This window comes from Patella vulgata, chromosome 1 (assembly GCF_932274485.2).
Source record: "Patella vulgata chromosome 1, xgPatVulg1.2, whole genome shotgun sequence".
NCBI classification, from domain to species: Eukaryota; Metazoa; Mollusca; class Gastropoda; family Patellidae; genus Patella; species Patella vulgata.
Genome location: NC_065879.2, coordinates 27,463,494 through 27,483,628, shown reverse-complemented (window position 1 = coordinate 27,483,628; position 20,135 = coordinate 27,463,494). Strand labels below are relative to the sequence as shown.

The following is a 20,135-nucleotide window of genomic DNA, read 5'->3' as shown; positions in this document are numbered from 1 at the left end:
TTCTAAAAAATGCCATGAACCTTTTTAAATAAGCCAATAACCTATATTCCTTCTATGCCAGTTTTTTTTTTGCCGAGTTGTTAAAACTGTAAGCTGTATGCTGTTAACGCGTAAGAAAATGGCTTTAAAAAAACAAATATGACCAGATAATTGTAGTAATTAACGTATTAATTAATATGCAAATTGGTATATTAATTGTTTTATATTAATCGAGGTTAATTAAACTCACGTACTTGTTAAAAGATTACAAGCTGTATGTCGTTAACAGATGACAAAATGTTTTAAAAGTAAAAGTAGTATTAAGTAATATTTTAATTGGTGTATTAATTGTTTATATTAATTGCGGTTAATTAAACTCGTGTACTTGTTTAAATAAATACAAGCTGTACATCGTTAAGGTATGAGAAATGTTTTAAAATGATAAATGTAGTCATTATCGTATTAATTAATATGTTAATTAGTATATTAATTGTTTTATATTAATTCGGGTTAGTCTAACCCTAACGTACTTAAATGTTTTTATTTTAGCATTTGAAATATATTTAAGAAAAATAAAATTGGTTTGTTTATTAAAAACCAGGTTAATAATATTAATATTATATTATGTATTTAACCTATGTTTCTCGGGGTAGTAGGTGAAATTTCGACCGATATTCTAAAAAATGCAATGGACCTTTTTAAATATGCCAATAACCTCTATATTCCTTCTAGGCCAGTTTTTTTTTTTTTTTTTTTTTTTTTTTTTTTTTGCCGAGTTGTTAAAAAATTACAATCTCTATCCTGTTGACGCGTAAGAAAATGTTTTTTTTTTAAAAAAATGACCAGATAATTGTAGTAATTAACGTAATAATTAATATGCGAATTAATTATATTGTTTTATATTGATTAAGGTTAGTTAAAACCGACATACCTCAGTAAGATTTTTATTTTTTTTTATTTTAGCCTTTGAAATATATTTAACAAAAAATATAAGAGGTGACCTCTTTTAAAACAAACTGACGGCTAACACTAGATAATGTACTTAACAGATGTTCTAACCGATGGCTTTTGATTTTAAACTAGATAAAACATAATATCTTGCTGTAAAACATTCCATCCACATATATGTGTGTTACATACAGATGTGACACTGTTATCTGTTTAAAAAAAGGAACGGCTTATTTAAAAGCTGATGACGAAGCACCATTCCTTTGTTCAATGCCAATCTTTCAGTCTTTCGCGTGGTGGGTGACCTTTGGACCGATATACTAAAACTTAATCTGGAACTATTTAAAATATGTCTATGAACTTTTGTAAACTTTTCCATTGACCTGAATTCATCTAAAATGCAAATGACTTGCGAAATACACAATTGTCATTGGTTTTCTAGGTCTTGAAATGGAAATTCACCGAACATGCAAATAATTTGTGACATACACTCCCGCATTGGTTCTGTTAGATGACCTTTATGCCGTCTGAACCGTATATGTAAATGACTTTGTTTCTGTGGTATATAACCACGATTCCATAAGACCTTCTTACCATTTTTCAAACTTGTGTATCAAAGGAATCCCCTCTATCCTTATAGATTTTTCATTCATTAGTTGTTGTTTTTTTCAATAAGTGATGTACATATGATTTATTTTAATTTGTTGAAATCATTTACCGATTATTTGTAGATATATTTTTTTTAATTTGATGGAAAGTTTGCTTCTGTAGTCAAATGTTTGAAATTTGAACAATATTTTATCTGTTGATAGTTTTATATTTAATGAAAGGTTTTAATAAAATGTGGTGGTATGATGAATCTGTTCCAATATTTGAATTATGAAAATAGTATGACCAAGTTTCCATGACCGAAATATGTTCTTTATATAAATGGGTTTTATTTTCGTTACACAGTATTTTAGATTCGATTTATATATTATAGCGGTGGTCACTGTTATCTTGTATGGAGTTATGACATGTTTTAGCACCATGTAATTTAATATCTTTGAGAACTAAAGAAAATGTCTTCTGTAAAGGCAATTTGGTGACTATGTTTAATTAACACCAGTCTTTTAGTTGTGACATATGTTTTAATCATCAAAATAAAAGTCAAGCACCTTGGTGTCATTTGATATTCTTGAGAACCAAAGAATATGTCTTTGGCGTGGGAAAGTTTGGCATGTGTTATATAATCAGTGTCTTAGCTGTGTCAGATGGTTTAGCTATCAAATTACAAGGCAACACGACTTTGGTGATATTCTTGAGAATTGAAGAATGCGTCTGTTGCGTGGCAAAGTTTGACAGGCGTTTTTATTGCCAATGCCTTAGCTGTGCCAGATGTTTAAAATGTTTTCAAAGTATTTGCTTTTTTGACAAAAGATTTTGGACAAAGAAAAAATTTGATTTTGCTTAAGTAAATCCATCTTAATAAATGATAACTCCCAACACACACACACATGCACAAACACACACTCGGTTCCCAACATGCACACATACACAGATTCGCCAACCACACTCATAGGCTGCCACACCCACACACAACCCTCCCAACACACACAGTGCTCAACATGCACACATACACAGACACACCCACTACACACAACCCTCCCATCACACACGCTCTAATTGACTGGGACACCGACACAATCACCCACAAATCATCTTATCTGTCAAACATATAGAATGTAATTCAATGTTAAAAAAACGTACTTACCTATAGGTGGCACGAATTATATACCCGTCATAAAATTTACATATTTCCCAGCGCTTGGAAATATATGACACCATACTATAACAGATGTGCTTTAACTTTTTCCTTTTTTTTATTTTATTATTATTTTTTTTTTTTTTTTGCTGTGTTCGAACTGTTAAAAAATTATGCAGTTAACGTATAAGAAACGTTATTTAAAATAAAAAGATAATTATAGCCAATTTTGTATTAAATAATATGTTAGCGTATTAATTGTTTTATGTTACTCGAGGTTAGTACAACCCCAACTTACCAACTTACTTGAATAAGGATGTTTCTATTCTAGTATTTTAAATATATATATTTAAGAAAAACAAAAGTGGTTAGCTCTTTGAAAACAAGGCTGACATTGCATTATGTACTTAACAAGATGTTTTAACTGATGTTTTTATCGTGTCGTGGGTGATCTTTTGAATGATATACTTAAAATATCTGTGACCTATTTGAATATGTCAATATGAACTGTATATTCATACTCGACAGCTCCCATGCACACACACCCACACACTGCCATACCAACGCACAGATGTTGGCACAGCATTTTTATAGTGAAATATAGAGGACGTAATTCTAATTGAGCAAAATGTAATAACTTTTGCTTTCTTTTCTATCGTCGTTTTACAGGTCGAATATATTTCCTCAAATACATACATATACATTTACGGAACGGAACAATGTATGCTGAACCCAACATGTAACACTCATCTAGAGTGTCTACCGGTGGTATAATCATGTTATAAGGGAGCACGAATCTTTACCAAATGACCCCACTACAACACATGGCGCGAATTATATCGTTTAAAATTACACGTCACAAAATTTACACATTTTTCTTTGCTTTGAAAAATCTAACCAATCATAAACATGTATCCTACACGCATTATACGGATTATATGTTATCTCTTAAAATATGTAACCAATCATACATTTTTCTTGTAAATATGAATAAATCAATCAATAAATAAAATATACAAATTAGTTCAAGTCGGCAATTAGTATATTCAAAAAGTTAGATGCCTTTCAGGACTTACATACTTAATTGATGATGACAGGTAGATTATAGATTTGCTTAAACGTAACATAGTTCGTATCATCAAATCGACTAATGATGACACACGCCCCTTTCACACACACACACACACACCAATCAACCAAAATATGCAGTCTCACAAACATCCACCCACATCGCAGTGCACTTATTCACACAATCCCTTTGGCTGTATTACATTTTAACATATTCAATATCACAACAACGTTAACATGCGGAATATTAACTAATATAAGTTGCGTTGAATTAACAAGTAAATTGTTAATTAATGTATTCTTTCACACAAAATAGTCTGAATTTTAATGTATTGATATCTTTAAAAGGTGGTCGGGTATCCAACCATTTACATCCCCAGATACTATAGATTTACATTGGTTCAAGCGAATTATTATTCGTTAACTCTTAACTGACTCATGGTACCATTACCGTTCAGTGCGAATTATTATTCGTTAACTCTTAACTGACTCATGGTACCATTACCGTTCAGTGCCAATGATATGTCAATGTGAAGATGTTCTGCTAATGACGGATTGCCGTCCATATTGAAGGACAGTGGTGCAGATGTTATTGAGGGTATAGATTGTGATGGTTTTGTGTTAGAACGTCGTAGAAATAGGCCTACGCATTATGTGGTTGTACTTTTGTAGTCTAGATAATTAAAAGGTGTTCACGATGAATGATTTTTAGTTAAACAATAAATGGAAACCACCATTACAGAAACCCCACAGGCTTCCAGTTCGAGCGAGGAATCAATTTAAAAGCCTTGTAAATGTGTTAATTCGATTTCTCCTGACACCGTACCCGAGTATTTAAAAGAACTTTGCTTTCTACGCTCCCCGCAGTTCCAACCTGTGTACTTCAAGTGATGGCAGCTTATTGAGGATTTCGAAATATAATACGCTTTCTGGTGAATATGTTTTTAATGTCAGTGCCGCTAAGATATGGAATTATCTTTCAAAATCTCTTCCATCCAGGGCTTTAACATTCACCTAAAAGCATATTTATTTCAAAAATGTTTTTGAACGGTTTTGTTGCGAATGCTCTTAGAAACAGTCGTGTGTAATGAAGCTCTATAAACATCGAACAATAATAATACTAATGATATACACCACATTTCCATGAAATATCTGAATTAGAGTATTTGGCACAGTAATCTATGAAAATACCATTAAATCGAGATCATTTTATCCATTTACATGAAGGGTCTATCAACAGCTGTCTTTTTGTTTTAAATGAGATGACTTTGAAATGCATATCTATATTTTAACACTATTGATCATTTTGACGTTGGTGTTTTTAATAAAGTCAAACCTCTTAGACACTTATGAGACAACAATAATTCTGATGTAGCTTAAATCTAAAAAATGTGATTGACGAGGGTTTTGCTTTTTTCACTGTAACGGAAATGGTACAGCAAGCTTGTCCAGAGTGTTGATCGACCATAGAATTTGTATCTGACCGGGATCAATTTCCACGACTAAATCACAAAAACATACAGGAAGAGAAATCTACCACGATAATTGGTTTTATTGCTTATCTTTTGTAGTCACCGCTGCAGTTTACGTGATCTACTAACATTTTTTTCAATTTCAATTCTGTAATAAGACGAGAGAAAGTGCGACAGACACTTAGTCTGTGTCGTTTTACTAGTAACAGTGTGTGGATTCGGAGGTATAAAAAACTAACACAATATATATTTTCAAAGATATCTTTATATTATTCTATACATTACAGTCCCAGAAATATAATGATAATAATGTACATTTGTAGAGCGCCTAATCCATCCAAAAGTACGCTGAAAGCGCAATGAGACAAAATGAGACAATAATTATATACACAGTGAACAGAGAGTTCAATTCTCATCGCATTCTCGAAAGAAGTGAGTCTTCAGCTGTGATTTAAAAGTAGTCAAAATATCACTGTTTGTGAGGTTTTCAGTGGTAAATCAACAAATATACAAAGAAAGAAGTCGTTAAAATGTTGAAACACAAATGATCATCGAATTAAAATTAAATTTAAAATAATATATATTTCGAAAACATCACAAAGAATACAGAATGGCAAAGTGTTTTTGTTATTTATAAGTATTCTAAAACGATATATTTAGTTCGTTTTACAAAACTGATTTAATCAAATGTGTTTTTGAGACATTCTATCGATGTACATCCATTAAATCTACTTTTTTGAGATTCAAGTTTGAATATCGAAAAACAAGCTACACGTTTTTCGACATTCGCCAATATCAAAAAACAAGTAGAAAGAGTAATTTTTATGTGAATCCACTGCTCAGACATCCTCATTAATGATATCTTTAGTTCGTTTTACAAAACTGATTTAATCAAATGCTATTTTGAGATTAAAGTTTGAATATCGCCAATATCGAAAAACACGGAGAAATATCAGTTTTATGTGAATCCACTGCTCAGGCATCCTCATTAATGATATCTTTAGTTCGTTTTAGAAAACGTATTTAATCAAATGTGTTTTGGAGACATTCTGTAGCAAAATGTGTTCAGGTTATTATATTTTAAGCATGCGTTTTAACAATTCGTATGTTAATTGAGGTTTTAAACCTTCAAACTATATTCAAACTACCAAATGAAAATCAGGTATGTTTCGACTATGGCGTGATCACTGAGTTGTTGTCACTTAAGGGGGGGGGGGCATTAGGGAATGTAACAAGACCAAACTTTTTTATTTGAGAGGAAGGGTTGGGATATTTGGCTGTGAAATTGATTCTAAGGAACTGGGTATAACATCAAGTTTAGTGATAAGGATCATAGAATCCGATTTATACTGTAGATGGCTCGGACAGTAACGATTAAACATTACCTTAAATGGATCTACAACGAATACAGACTGCGCAAAAGACAGAAAGAACGTCGTCAGCCATTCTTCAGATACACTTTGACCCCATTCCATACTATAAAGAATAATGAGAGTAAACAGATTATGAACATCAATATCCAGGCTACATAAATACACCAATATGGTAGAACACCTTCATGTTTATCTACCATGTCTTGAATAACCAGTGATTCGTCTAGTCTACGGCTTAGCTCAATCTGACGTTGCGCAAATTTAGGTAACCATGATGGTGGTAGCTTTTGTTCACTAGGTGTGTTCAGATTGCGTTTGGATACCACACGGGATTTCCTAAATAACGTTACGATAACTATAACCGGAACTGTTGAGAGAACTACGCTTACGAATGTAATGTAGATTTGATTAAAACTGAAACGGATTGGACCAACTTCAACAAAATCTTGCTGAATTCTTCCTTTCTGTTCGTTACTTTGAAAAAACATGGCGTTAGCTATCATCGCGAGCACCAACAGTGTAAAGCAGGTGGCTATTCTCTGGACTCTAGTAAAATGGCTTTTCACTGGTCTGAAGAAAACGGATAACCACAGATGGTCATCTGTAAAATGTGTTCTCATGTTTTCAGAAAACACAATCTTGAAAGATTTTAAATTTGAAATACCACAGATCGGCATATTTCTATTCACACGACCTTCATCCACCGACAACCACTGATCACATAGGAAATCAAACCTAAAATTAAAAAAGCACTGATATATATGACCATTGTTCTGGACAGGTATGCAGTTCGGCGAATAGTTAAACTTAAACAGCAAACATGATAAACTGAAAACGGCAAACATTTAACCTCCACTCAACCATTAGATGAATTACATGGATTTATTTTTTTTTTAGAAAAAGGCCCATCGACTAGAATGTAGAAGGTTCGAATCCCCGTGTGAGGCCAGAAAAAACTAAGGACTTTTTTAGTTGGTTTCGCACTTGTAATTGGCGCGCACGTAACAGAATATGAAATTCGAATTAGGGTAGACAGAAACGCCACTATCCATATAACGTAAGCCCTAAAGCTCGTCGTATTGCACTTGTAACAATAGAATAAAAATTCACCAGCTCCTGGTTCGAAAAGTACTATCATAATTCTTACAATTTTACTTTGAAACCTATAATTAAAGCAAATCTGATCATTACAAGCTGTGTTAAATACCATAGTTTCTATAATATTTATTCAAGAAACAATGACACGCTTGAGGAAAATATTGCACTAGAACCAATCCTCTTTTTGTGTGGCATCCTGGCAATTTAATATAATACACATCTTCCTCTACCTCTCCATTGTTTGTATGTCATGGACTTCAACTCTGTTCAGATACCAAGACGCATCGGTTCCCTTTCAAGAATTATCATGCCAGATTTTCATTCATTGCAAAATACCCAGGCACCGTGATGTAGACATCAAGAAGTGCAGAACACTGCCAGACTTAAATTCCTTTAAATAAAAAATGTGTTAGTTTTAATAACTCAAATTAGATTAAATGTATGCTTGATAACGACCAGTGAATTCTTGTCGAAACGTCGTGTGTATATAATATAGTGATTGTTATCCATAGAACTGTGTTGTGTTATATTATGTTCAATCGCTAAATGCTATTCAAAGATTATAGATTAAATGACAATAAGAGTGGTGGTATGGAGGTACATTTCAAAAGTTTCGTACGTAGATTTTAAAAGAATTAAATTTAACGTTATATCTAGTTTTATTTAGGCAAATATACCAGTGAAAGTTTAGTAAAATTATTCATTTCAAACGATATATTAGAAATAAACATGGAAATACTCCCAAAACTTTTAATATATCGCAATTCCTGGCTATTATTACACAATGAATCATATATTTGTTCTATCAAACTCAATTTATAAACGATGTCCAAACTATTGGTTGGGAAGCTTTTCCGGGAAAATGAAACAACATATAAACATACCTTCCTAATACCATCTGACAAAACACGAATTCCCGTATCTCCCTGTTCACCAGCTAAATCAAAACTGATATTAGAAGTTGTCCCTCCTCCATGGACCAGCCCGGTATAAATAGACAGGATATAAAAATAATCTTCATCATTATAATTATCTTCCAGTAACGTTACCCCCCACTAAAATACAAAATAAAATTAAATTGGGACAATGTAATGATAGGCCTATAGAGTACACACCGATCCACAAATCCATAATCCATAACACAAACTGAAAAAATAGTACCGCCGACACGTGACGGACAAGTCAATAGCAAAATAATATACTATGCCTTAAACATGCCACATCTTAATTAACATTGTCCAAGTGACGACCATAAAAATATTTAATTTCAAAATGATGCTAGTGTACTAGGTTTTACCGATGTCCCCCTACAAACCATCTGATATATACTCTTCAAAAAAAAAAGTAGGGGATATTCAGAAACAATACAAAACTATGGAAATGCACTGCTGTTTTTATTAGAGGTAATCAGTGTATGTTAATAACAGGCCAATTGCATACACATGAAAATAAACAGTTTATATGGGCGGCTTATCTGACGGCCCCATTTCACCCGCGCAAAGAGATACACTGTCAAAAGTGAAACTGGACGTTTTTGATTTTTGTCGTGAAGGACCACACGATTTATGGTAGCAATACAAAATAATGGCACAACTAGCCAGATGCTGTTTCAGAAAATATTATTTAGAGATCAAATTAAATTCCTATTCTGTTTTTTAATATATATAACAAGCCCATATCTGTAAATAAAAACCCGTGAGGGGTCGTGGCTGAGTTACAGATACATTATGGAAGATTAGATAAAAAAAAACTGGCAGTTCTCACTATAATAGTTAAGAACTAGATACTGTAAAGGGAATTTGCTGAAAATTTCAGTCAAATCGATCCACTATGAACCGAGATTTTAGCGCTTGAATTTTCGGCCTAGCCTCGATCATCATTACTAAAGTCGATATGATAAAAACATAGCCTCAGTTATCCATTTCATGATTAAATTATGAATGGAAGTCGAACAGCAAATCGGAACCTAATCCAATAAACATCGCAGGCTAGCGATGCCAGCGAGAGTTGATTATGGTCTGGATAAGTTATTTTATGTCTAATTAATAATTTAGATATCGTGGCGAAAATATTCATTTCACTTTGATTCACTCACTCCGTTCGTTTGACACTTTCCCCTCTGGTCGGATAAACTAGTGATTTGGCGACAGACGGTAAGCTCCAGTTATCTCGACGATCAGTGCCTGAAATGCTGCCAGACGGTAAATCCCTTCAAAATTTCTAGCAGATGATTGTGACATATTTAGGCGGTAAACCCGTTCAAACTTTCTAGCGTATAATTGTGGCATATTTAGGTGATAAATCCCTTCAAAATCTTTAGCAGATGATTGTGACATATTTAGGCAGTAAACTCCTTCAAAATTTCTAGCAGATGACTGTGACATATTTAGGTGGTAAACCTCTTCAAAATGTGTAGAAGATGATCGTGACATATTTATTCGTAAATCCTTCAAAATTTCTAACAGATGATTGTATTAGGCAGCAAACCCCTACAAATTTTGTAGAAGATTTTTGTGGCTTATTTAGGCGGTAAATCCCTTCAAAAATTTCTAGCAGATGAGTATGGCATATTTGCGTTACGTCTAAATAACGTAAATACATGTATGTAATTTATATCCCATTTTTGTATTATATGTTTAATTTTTATCATATATATGTTCAAATATTTGTAGGTTAATTATAATTAAGATAGTAAGTTGGTGATGGCGACTGGGTATGAATATAACAGACGAAAAACGGACAATTATGTTCATTCGTTAATAAACCCAGTTCGAATAATTATTACTTCATTCGTTAATAAACCCAGTTCGAATAATTATTACTTCATTCGTTAATAAACACAGTTCAAATAATTATTTGTTTTAATTGTGATTTTAATATCTTTATTGTATTTTGACGTTCATTCGTTAATAAACCAAGTTCGTTAAAAATTATTACTTATGTTTCTTATAGATTAATTTTTCTGGAATAATAAAGTTTTAATATTGTGAGCTGCATTGTGCTTCGACGTGTTAGAGCTACGCATCCCGAGCATAAAGAAGTCCTAATATACGTAAGGTTAATGATCCCAAAAGTTACCTTATTACAATTATAGTTTGATATACCATAATACAAATCGAGTTTCAAGTACTATGAACAATGCAGTCTCAAAAATTGTATACTGTTCCTTTTAAACATTTCCAATAAGAAAATGAATAATATTAATAATCGACTGTCGAAAACAATACCGTAATTTCCCAGGCGAATTTGTACACGTCATATTATTATGAAAACAATGAATAGAGATTCAAACTTGAGAAAGAATTCTAAGAAATATATACATCTTCCATGTTCATGCGCTCAGTTCAGGCCTTGGAGCTTAAACGTGCCACATCTATATGATATAATGTTAGATTAGTTGAACACTGCAAATGGTAATTGTGTAGATTGTCTTAACGACATCATGGCTCGGGTAGCCGTTATATTTCTCTTCTTATGGCTAATGTCCAGTAAGTATTGACAGGCTATGCGCCTAGCTACCCATTTAAGAAACATTTTTCGGGTAGATTTATTTTGCAATTTAGAAGGTCCGCGTATTTTTCTTGGGATATACTTACATTTGTTACATCAAAATACACCGTTCTTCGTATTGTATCTGAAACACATATTGCTTTAGAGTAAACTAAATTAAAATTAAATTGCACACTCCGAAGATATATAATTTTGAGATTTGACTTTGCGGATTAACTTGGATGCATTCTTTTGCTATTTAAAGTCATTTTGTGTCATTTTTGGGACAATGTCTAATTTTTCGGGAAAATCCTTAATCCGGCAATGCTAAGACTCTGCACCAATAAAACGTATATATAGGCAAGTTTCATCATCTGGGAGTTCAGCCATTTAGGTAAAACATAAATTAACCATTAGATGTCAGAACTACTCAGAACTAAAGTGGGCGTCGTTTTCGTCCATACCTCAGGACGCACACGCTTGTTTCGGAACCATGGTGGCTCAGTGAGTAACCTGGAGGTGAGGTCACGAGTTCGATCACAGTGTTGGCAGAGAAAGGGATTTTTCCAGACGTGTACACATTGGCATGCACGTAAAAGAAACCTTGAAGGTTGGAATTCAAAAATAGCAGGACGTTGAGCCCCTATCCGGGAAGATTTTCCCTCATAACACTGCATGGCGTATGCCCGTCCTCATTAGCCCAGTCTGAGGAGAACTGTAGGACGTTAAATCCAGTTTTATTTCATTTTGTACGCGCTTATTTGTTTAGTTTTATAGATAATAATTTTTGTCTTTTATGTTAATGAGTATTGTAGGAATATTGTAGTATGTACTTAAAGCATCGACAACGTACTCAACATTATTCGCTTTATTTGTGCAATTTATACAATGATATAAATATGTATTTGTATAAGTTATGCAAATTTACATATCTATTTGGTATAGAAAGTTATCTAAACTGTTATATTTGGTGTATTCATAGTTTCATAAATTGTTATACATTATATTTGTACAATTCAGTCTCTGAGAAGGTTTTTTAATTGTAATTTCTAGATTTAGTAGATGCTGTATCCGTGGATCTAGGTACCGTGACATTTAGCGACGACTTGAATCAAAATGGAGTAGCGAACATCGTCCCTAATCTCAAGTATGAGTTGTTTTTCATTGAATATGGTACCGGCAATAAAATTGGAATAATTGACGGAAGCTTTACTATTAATTCATTTGGGGTAGTGGCTACGGGTACCTTTGATTATGGTTTCATCAGATTGGGCGTTGAAAGAGAAGGTACCCGGATTGAGAGCAATATCTAATAATAAAACATTAATGTAGACCGCTATTTCTTTTATATTTTTAGTTCAAATAAACACTAGATCTACTAAATGAACACATTATTCCACGTTATTAGTACAGCCTATCAAATCACAATCACTCTTGAAGCTTAGATTCCGTACATACATGAGTATTCTTAAATATTTAATAATAAACCAGATTATGAGTAATTAAATCATTCAAATTTATTCTCTTTTTTGACAGGGGGGCGGGGGTAGTATATAAATCTGATCTTTATTACTTATTACTCGATGCCCGAATGTCTCATTTCACGGCCTTAATTTTGTACAAAAAATAAAATTTAAAATAATCAATACTTAAAACATGTATCGAGGCATTATATCATTTCATTGAGATTTTGTCTCAATGATTACTTTCGACACCTTCAAAGAAGAATCACCCTTGTAGCCTTGAATCTATGAAATTGAGCAGATTTTTTTTTTAACTTTTATATCTAACGACAATCATTCTTGTTTTCTAAGTATCACATCAGTTAAACCTTGTTGGTCAGTTCTTGTATAACATTCCAGGCAAATATCACGTGATCTATTGTCGTAGTTGAAGCACAAATGGCGAATCTTAGATAATATGTTCCTTTCATTGTTGAAGGTACAATATGTATTCTACCATCATCGTTTATCAATTTTAATAACATTTCATTCTTCTCATTTGTACCCTGTAATATACAAAAAATATTTTAGACTGAATGCTGGATAGGACGACTCGGCATATAGACAATAAACACAGGCACTTGAAGGGATTAAAATAAAACTTCTTACTACTGCTTGGCTATATATTATAGTATATAAGAAGGTATTTCAGCCGCCATCTTTGTTTTCTCGTCTTCAAGGCATTTCATCTGCTAACATCTCGCAATACTCACTAGTTCTAACACTACCCGTTGTTTTTATTTCTTCGTAGGCTCGATCATTTACCGACCAAATTTCGAGTAACGGATAGGTTTATGAGGGACTGGGTGATACAGACTGCTACAAACTAAACTTATTTCCGGGCTGATGAAGACGAATTTCGGCAAGTGACAGCGCTTCACGTTTGATTTGTAATTAATAACGCTGTTAAATGGCCAATTTAATTACATCGGAAGCTGAATAATGATCAAATAAGGTCTCGTTGGCAATAAAAACGACGGGTAGTGTTAGAACTAGTGAGTATTGTGAGATGTTAGCAGACGTAATGCCTTGAAGACGTGAAAACAAAGATGGCGGCTGAAATACCTTCTTATATACTATAATATATAGTCAAGCAGTAGTAAGAAGTTTTATTTTAATCCCTTCAAGTGCCTGTGAAAATAAACTCTCGTCCTCTTGCTGTACTGCGATATCACACTATGTGGAAGCGGGTGTTAGCCCCGAACTAAACTAGTCTTTTCCACGCCTTTTTGAGAGTGACAACGTCTAGGCATGGCATGTCATTTGAATTTTTTAAAATATATTTTTGGTGATGGTGGGGGTGAGGGTGTTGTTGTTAATCCGCAATCCCACCCCTACAACCTTTCAGAATAAATTACCTTTAGTTTAAAACAAACAAGTGCCATCTTAACCTCTGACGTAACTTCAAACCTTGTGTCTGCTAGAACTAATTTTTCAAACTCTTTTGCTAAGTTGACATCCTGTAATTATAAACACATTTTATAAGATGATAGAAATACCTGTACAGTCACTTCCTGCTGCAGTGAGTATCTTTCAACCCATCGTTTATTTGAACTATTGCCTACCGTGTCTGCTGATTCATGCAATGGTTAGTAGACGTTCAGTAGATGCCTGTAGTGACGCCTATTTGTGAGCAAATGACAAAAATAATCTATGAGGTTTGAATAGTTCGGCAAAATGTTGTTTATTTTCTGGACTACTTTAGGTTTGAATTTAAATGAGTTATATATCGACTGTCTGCTGAAGGAATATATTATCTATAAATTAATTCCTATCTATATCCATGTAAACATGTTGAATCAAGCCTATATACAGGGGTATCATCGTATTATGTTGTCTGAATATTGTATCGGATATTCTTTTGTCAGCAAGTAATTTTAATAATATGTCACATCAATGTCAGAAAGAAAACCAGCGGTTGCCAGACAGGATACGCTCACATTTTGCAAGAGATCGATAGAGAACAAGCTAAAAAAGGGCGATTTTTCGTATAATCAAGGGCCATTAACTAGGAAGTTACGGTCTGAAATGCGCAAATATCGAAAGAGACTGAGATATTTGGGATATACAGAGATATATTTTAAGTTTCAAAACCTTGGTATTACTGTTATATAGTGATAAGTCTAGTTACATAAGTAGTTAATTGTGGTCTGAATCTTAGTTAAGCTTGAAAGAGTTACCTTCCTTTAACTGTCTTTGCCTTTGATTTATAAAAAGAATTATTGATGTTTCTACTTTGTATGAGTGATCTGCCCTTGGGAGAAGAGAATAAACATGTGGATCATAGAATGGTGTTTTCTTTATTGAGAGTTAAAGATTGAGAAATAGTGACACCCCCAGTGGGATTAAACCCACATAACATGGTGGAGACGCCAGATCTTTCCCTGAAGTAACTTTATAGTCATTGAATTTGAGTGGATGGCATGACTTTTCTTCGATTGAATTGGATTTGATTTTTATTTTGAGCCAGCCAAACTCGCCTGGTTTGAGTCAAGCCCAGCTTTAACTCTTCAGGCTGCTTAGGCCTATCACTGTGAATATTCGCATTGTCATTGTGTGAAAAGACAATTATTGTGCCTATTTGTGGTTGCAGTTTGACTTTGTTCAAGAACATTTTTATCAGTTTCATTGTGAAATTTTGGTGAGGTATCCTAATTCACCATAGGCCTAGTTCGTTTGTAGATTCCACTTCATTCAATTATTAGCCTAGATCTAGACATGAACACTGCCAAGAATCAGTTAGACCTAATTTAGCCTGTCATGCAGTAATATGATGATGAATAAACATTAAAGCAAAGATGCAGTAATATGAATGATGACGAATGAAAATGATTACAAACTTTTGTGTAGATGAGCTCAGATCAGATCTTATTTACAAGCTGAACAATTTCAACTTCCAGTTTTTAAAATCATTGAATGTGTGCTGTGTCCAGTGAGGTTTGATTCATTTTCAACTCTCTAGCGATTCCTGTTACATGTGCTGTTTCGAAAGGAGTGCAGTGACATTTTCATCCATTTTAGCTTTTATAACAACATTAGTTTTATATTCTGTGTTTTATAAAACTATTAATTTAATTTACAGAACTGTTAAGTAATATTTAGTCAATTTGTACAAAATTATATTGTCAACTTCTTGATATGTAATATTTGTTTTCTTGTAGGAATCAATTGCATGTTACTAATCAAAATTTCTTTTCAGGTTTATGTTTTATGATTTATGTGTAGGCCTATTCTTTTATTACCAGAAATTGATCAGTGTCAGTGTGTGTAAAGTCCTAGGTACCGTAACTTTAAATGTTATTTTTTGGCCTAATATTTCTCTTCTTATTATCTGCAATGGAGAAAATGATTGATCGGTTCGATGGGTCTGTTATTGATAGGGATACTGCAAGAGCCCACATTCTTAGCTTTGAGGATTACCTCAACCATCAAGATATTGCTATTGACGATGAAGAATTTGAGCACATATCACAACTATTTAAGCAATCGCTCAAGGGCAAGGCTCGTCTTTGGATAGAGGACATTGAATTTGATTCTTACGCTAGTTTGAAAGACCAGTTCATTGACAAGTATTCCTCAACTAAAACTAAACTTGGATTGTATAGCCAATATTCCAATATTCAATATGATTGTTCATTGTCACCTAGTGACAATTTAGATAAAATCAAGAAATTAGCCAATCAGCTAGGTTATAATTTGTCACAAGTTAGGGATAAATTTATATCTATTTTACCAACCAACTGTAAACAGGCTGTTATTATGGCAAGTTCAGATGACACAACTGTACAAGCACTTGCGTTTCAAGCTCAACGCTATTTTGATGTGGGTAGTAATTCATCACCAACTACAGCTGTTAAAGAGGTTTCCTTTAATTTGTCTGAGAATTTGTCCAGTTTACGATTGCAATCCCAGAATTCCCATAGTCCCCAAAGGAGAACCCCAGCACATTCTGATTCCAGCAGAGACACATCTCATTCACCTTTCCGGGTTCAACGACCTAAAAGTCCCTCAAATTCTAGGCTGCGCAATTCACAGTCACCCTTTAGAGATAACAGTCCAATACGTCAGTCGAGGCGTGTTATATTTTGCGATTATTGCCTCAATCCGGGTCACACATGGAGATCCTGTTTTGCTCGGCAAGATGATCTTATGAGTAGGCGTAGACATTTGTCACACTCTTTCAACCCTACTAGTTATCAGTCACCTTATACGTCAGATTTTCAGTCGCAGCCTTCTGCTGTTGACAGACAGGGTTTTCGACAACCTGGTGGATCATCTAGGCCACAACGCTCAGATCAACGCACACATAGTTCTCGCAAGGATTTTTGAATAGGGGAATATTTGATAATAATGCTCCACAAATATTCCCCCAACTCAATCATCTAGCCAAACATGTTTCAAAGGACATTAACTCTGATGTCATTCTTCAGTTAAGTCCCTTTAATTACTGTAAGGGTAGTTTATCAGATAGAAAATCTGTGCTTATTTTATTTGATAGTGGTGCTTCTAAATCACTTATTTCACAATCCGTTGTTAATTCTTCTCCTTATTTGTCAAGTTTACCTGTACATAAGTTAGAAAAATGTTTGGAATTTCGTATGGGTAATGGTCAAATGTTAAGTTGTTCAACTTTCATGTTTATACAAGTCTTTATTCAAGGTTATTCGTTTCGTTTAAAGGTTTATGTTGCCCCACATTTAGTGGGCATTGATCTTATTTTTGGTCAGGATACCTTATCAGAGTTACAAGGTTCCTTACATTTTGAGGATAATGTATTTCGGTGTAAGCCTAAAAGAGTCAACTTTTCCCCAACACACAATGTGTACATTAAGCCAGGTCATACACGCTATGTCGCCTTATATGGTCATGTCCCAGGTCTTTATAGGAATCGTGAGGTCCTTCTTCAGAAGAGATCAGATAACACATGTTCATCGTTTATACTCGCTACTTTACAGCGTAACAGAGCTGTTGTTCCCATATCAAACCCTGGTAGTAAAACTCTTCACCTTAGGCAATCTCATCCTTTGTTCTATTTCAACACAGGTACTGTTTTTGTGTGTGATTCCTCAGATTTTGTTCAACGTGCAGAACAATATTCCCACCTTAAGAAGGATGATCCTTTATTGCAGTTATCAGAAGATGAGATTTTACAACAGCAAATTAACTTGTATGATAATTGTATTTTGTCACCTAATGAGAAGAAAGATTTTCAAAGACAACTATCCCAAAGCAGAGAAGCATTCAGTCTTTATGGTGAGATTGGCCATTGTTCTAACATTGAAGTTGACATTAATGTTAATGACCCTCGTCCATTTTATATTCGCCCATATCATACCACTGAATCAGATAAAGAGGTTATCGATGCTGAACTTGATAAATTAGTAAAATTGGGTATTATCGCCGAGGGTCACCAATCGTACACCTCTCCTGTTTTAATTCTCCCTAAAAAGGGAACTACAGATAAACGTGTTGTAGTTGACTTTCGTCACTTAAATAAGCGCATTAAGAGGTATAACCATCCATTCCCTTTATTATCATCTACCTTGCAAAGAATTGGTCATGCTAAACCCACAGTTATCAGCTGCCTTGACCTTAAGTCTGCTTTCTTTTCTATGCCCCTTTCACAAAATGCTCAACAATACACGGGTATATCGTCCTATCACGGAGGTCGCCACTTTTACTTCAAGCGCTTAACACAAGGCTTAAGTGTATCCCCTGCTATTTTTCAAGCCGAAATTGATAGGATTCTCTCTCAAGTACCTGACAGCCGTCATTACTGTATTGCTCATCACGACGATATCATTGTATTTAGTAAGGATGTCCAGTCACACAGTAGTCACTTACAGGCTGTCTTTCAAGCACTTATTGATAATGGACTGAAGATTTCTCCTCGTAAATGTTCGTTCTTCAGAAATCAAGTTGTGTACATGGGTCATTTAATTAAGATTAATAACGAAGGACTTGTTACCCTCCAACCATTGGCAAATCGTTGCCAGGCAATTCAACATCTTGTTCGTCCTAAGTCTAGTAAAGAAGTTCGTAGGTTTATAGGAGCCGTTAACTATGTCTCAAACTTTCTGCCAAGGCTACAAGAAGTTATGCAGCCCCTTCATCAGATTTCTTCCAAGAGATCTAAATTTTCATGGACCGAAGAACATGAAAAGGCTTTTCAAGATGTAAAATATCTTCTTACTAACCCACCTGTTTTGTACCTCCCGACTGCAAATGGTCCCTTGAGTCTCTATAGCGATACATCTCGATCAGCTACTGGATCGTACATTACACAAATCATAAATGGCAAGGAGCGCATATTGGGTTATTATTCTAAGAAGTTACCTCCGGCATGTAAGAATTACAGTGTTACCGAGTTGGAAATGTTTGGTCTTCTCATAAACATCACAAATTTCCAGTACTTACTCAAAGGAGTTGAGTTTACTGCTTATGTTGACCACTCTGCAATAGTTCAACTTCTGTACTCCAAGAAAGAGCCTTGTTCTCAACGTCTCACTAAGTTAATTGTCAAACTATCCCAATATTCATTCAAAATCTTCTATAAAAAGGGAACTGAATTAGTCTTAGCAGATTTCCTGTTACTCAGTCAGCAAGTCGCCCGGTTACACGGCAATATGCAAAACAGAAGCAAATCGCCATTCCCGAACTCTTCCCCAAACCTTCCACACGCACTACTACCGTTAGTCAACCAACTTCTAGTACTTCAACTGAAATCCCTTTTTCCATTGTGTCTTCCAATAATATCTCTTCACAGTCAAGGAATTCTAGAACTCACCAGTCAAAATCTCAACAGAACTCTTCCATTCCCCTTCCCTATATACGCCAACCAAGCCAGAATGCTGTCCCACCTAAACCACCACCAGTTCTCGCCGACACACAAGTATCTTCCTCTAATGATTCTATACCTGAATCTCGTCTGGTCGATAAATCAGTAGACATTGATATAGATGGTGATACAGCCATTGATCTCTGTATTCCTCCCAAACCCCTCATCCACAATTGTGAACGGCTGGTCACTAATCATTTCCCAAGACAAGCTGAATTGGATAAGTTGTACAATGTTATTAAGCGTAAAATCATCAGAGACTATAATTTGACATTCGATCAAAATAAGCTTCGGCTTGAACAAGCGTCTTCTCCCCAATTTAAGCCTATCTATGATTATTTGTCTCACAATATATTGCCCAGTGATCGCAAAGCTGCGAAACGTCTCAAACTCCAAGCAGAAGAGTACATTTTAGCAGAGCATATTTTATTTCGTCTTCTCCTACCCAAGGATGATCGCTTTACTCTTCAACTTGTCATTCCTGAGTCAATGTGCACAAATTTGATACATCAGTATCATGATAGCCAGTTGTGTAATCATCAGGGAATAGTTCGGACTTATTTGACTATGCGAAAGCTCTTCTACTTTCCCAACATGTTTCAGAGGATCGCACAGTACATTAAT

General features: G+C 34.4%; 1 protein-coding gene across 1 annotated transcript in view; it reads right to left on the bottom strand.

The window, feature by feature from the left end:
• Positions 1-12,090: 12,090 nt before the first annotated feature.
• Positions 12,091-20,135, bottom strand: part of LOC126814770 (aromatic-L-amino-acid decarboxylase) — a 28,568-nt gene continuing 20,523 nt past the window's right edge. Inside the window, exons 12-13 of the mRNA XM_050540141.2 lie at positions 14,032-14,133; positions 12,091-13,179 (exon numbers count right to left, since the gene is read on the bottom strand). Coding sequence (XP_050396098.1) covers positions 12,997-13,179; positions 14,032-14,133 — 285 coding nt within the window. The 3' untranslated portion in view covers positions 12,091-12,996. The remainder of the gene's footprint in view (positions 13,180-14,031; positions 14,134-20,135) is intronic.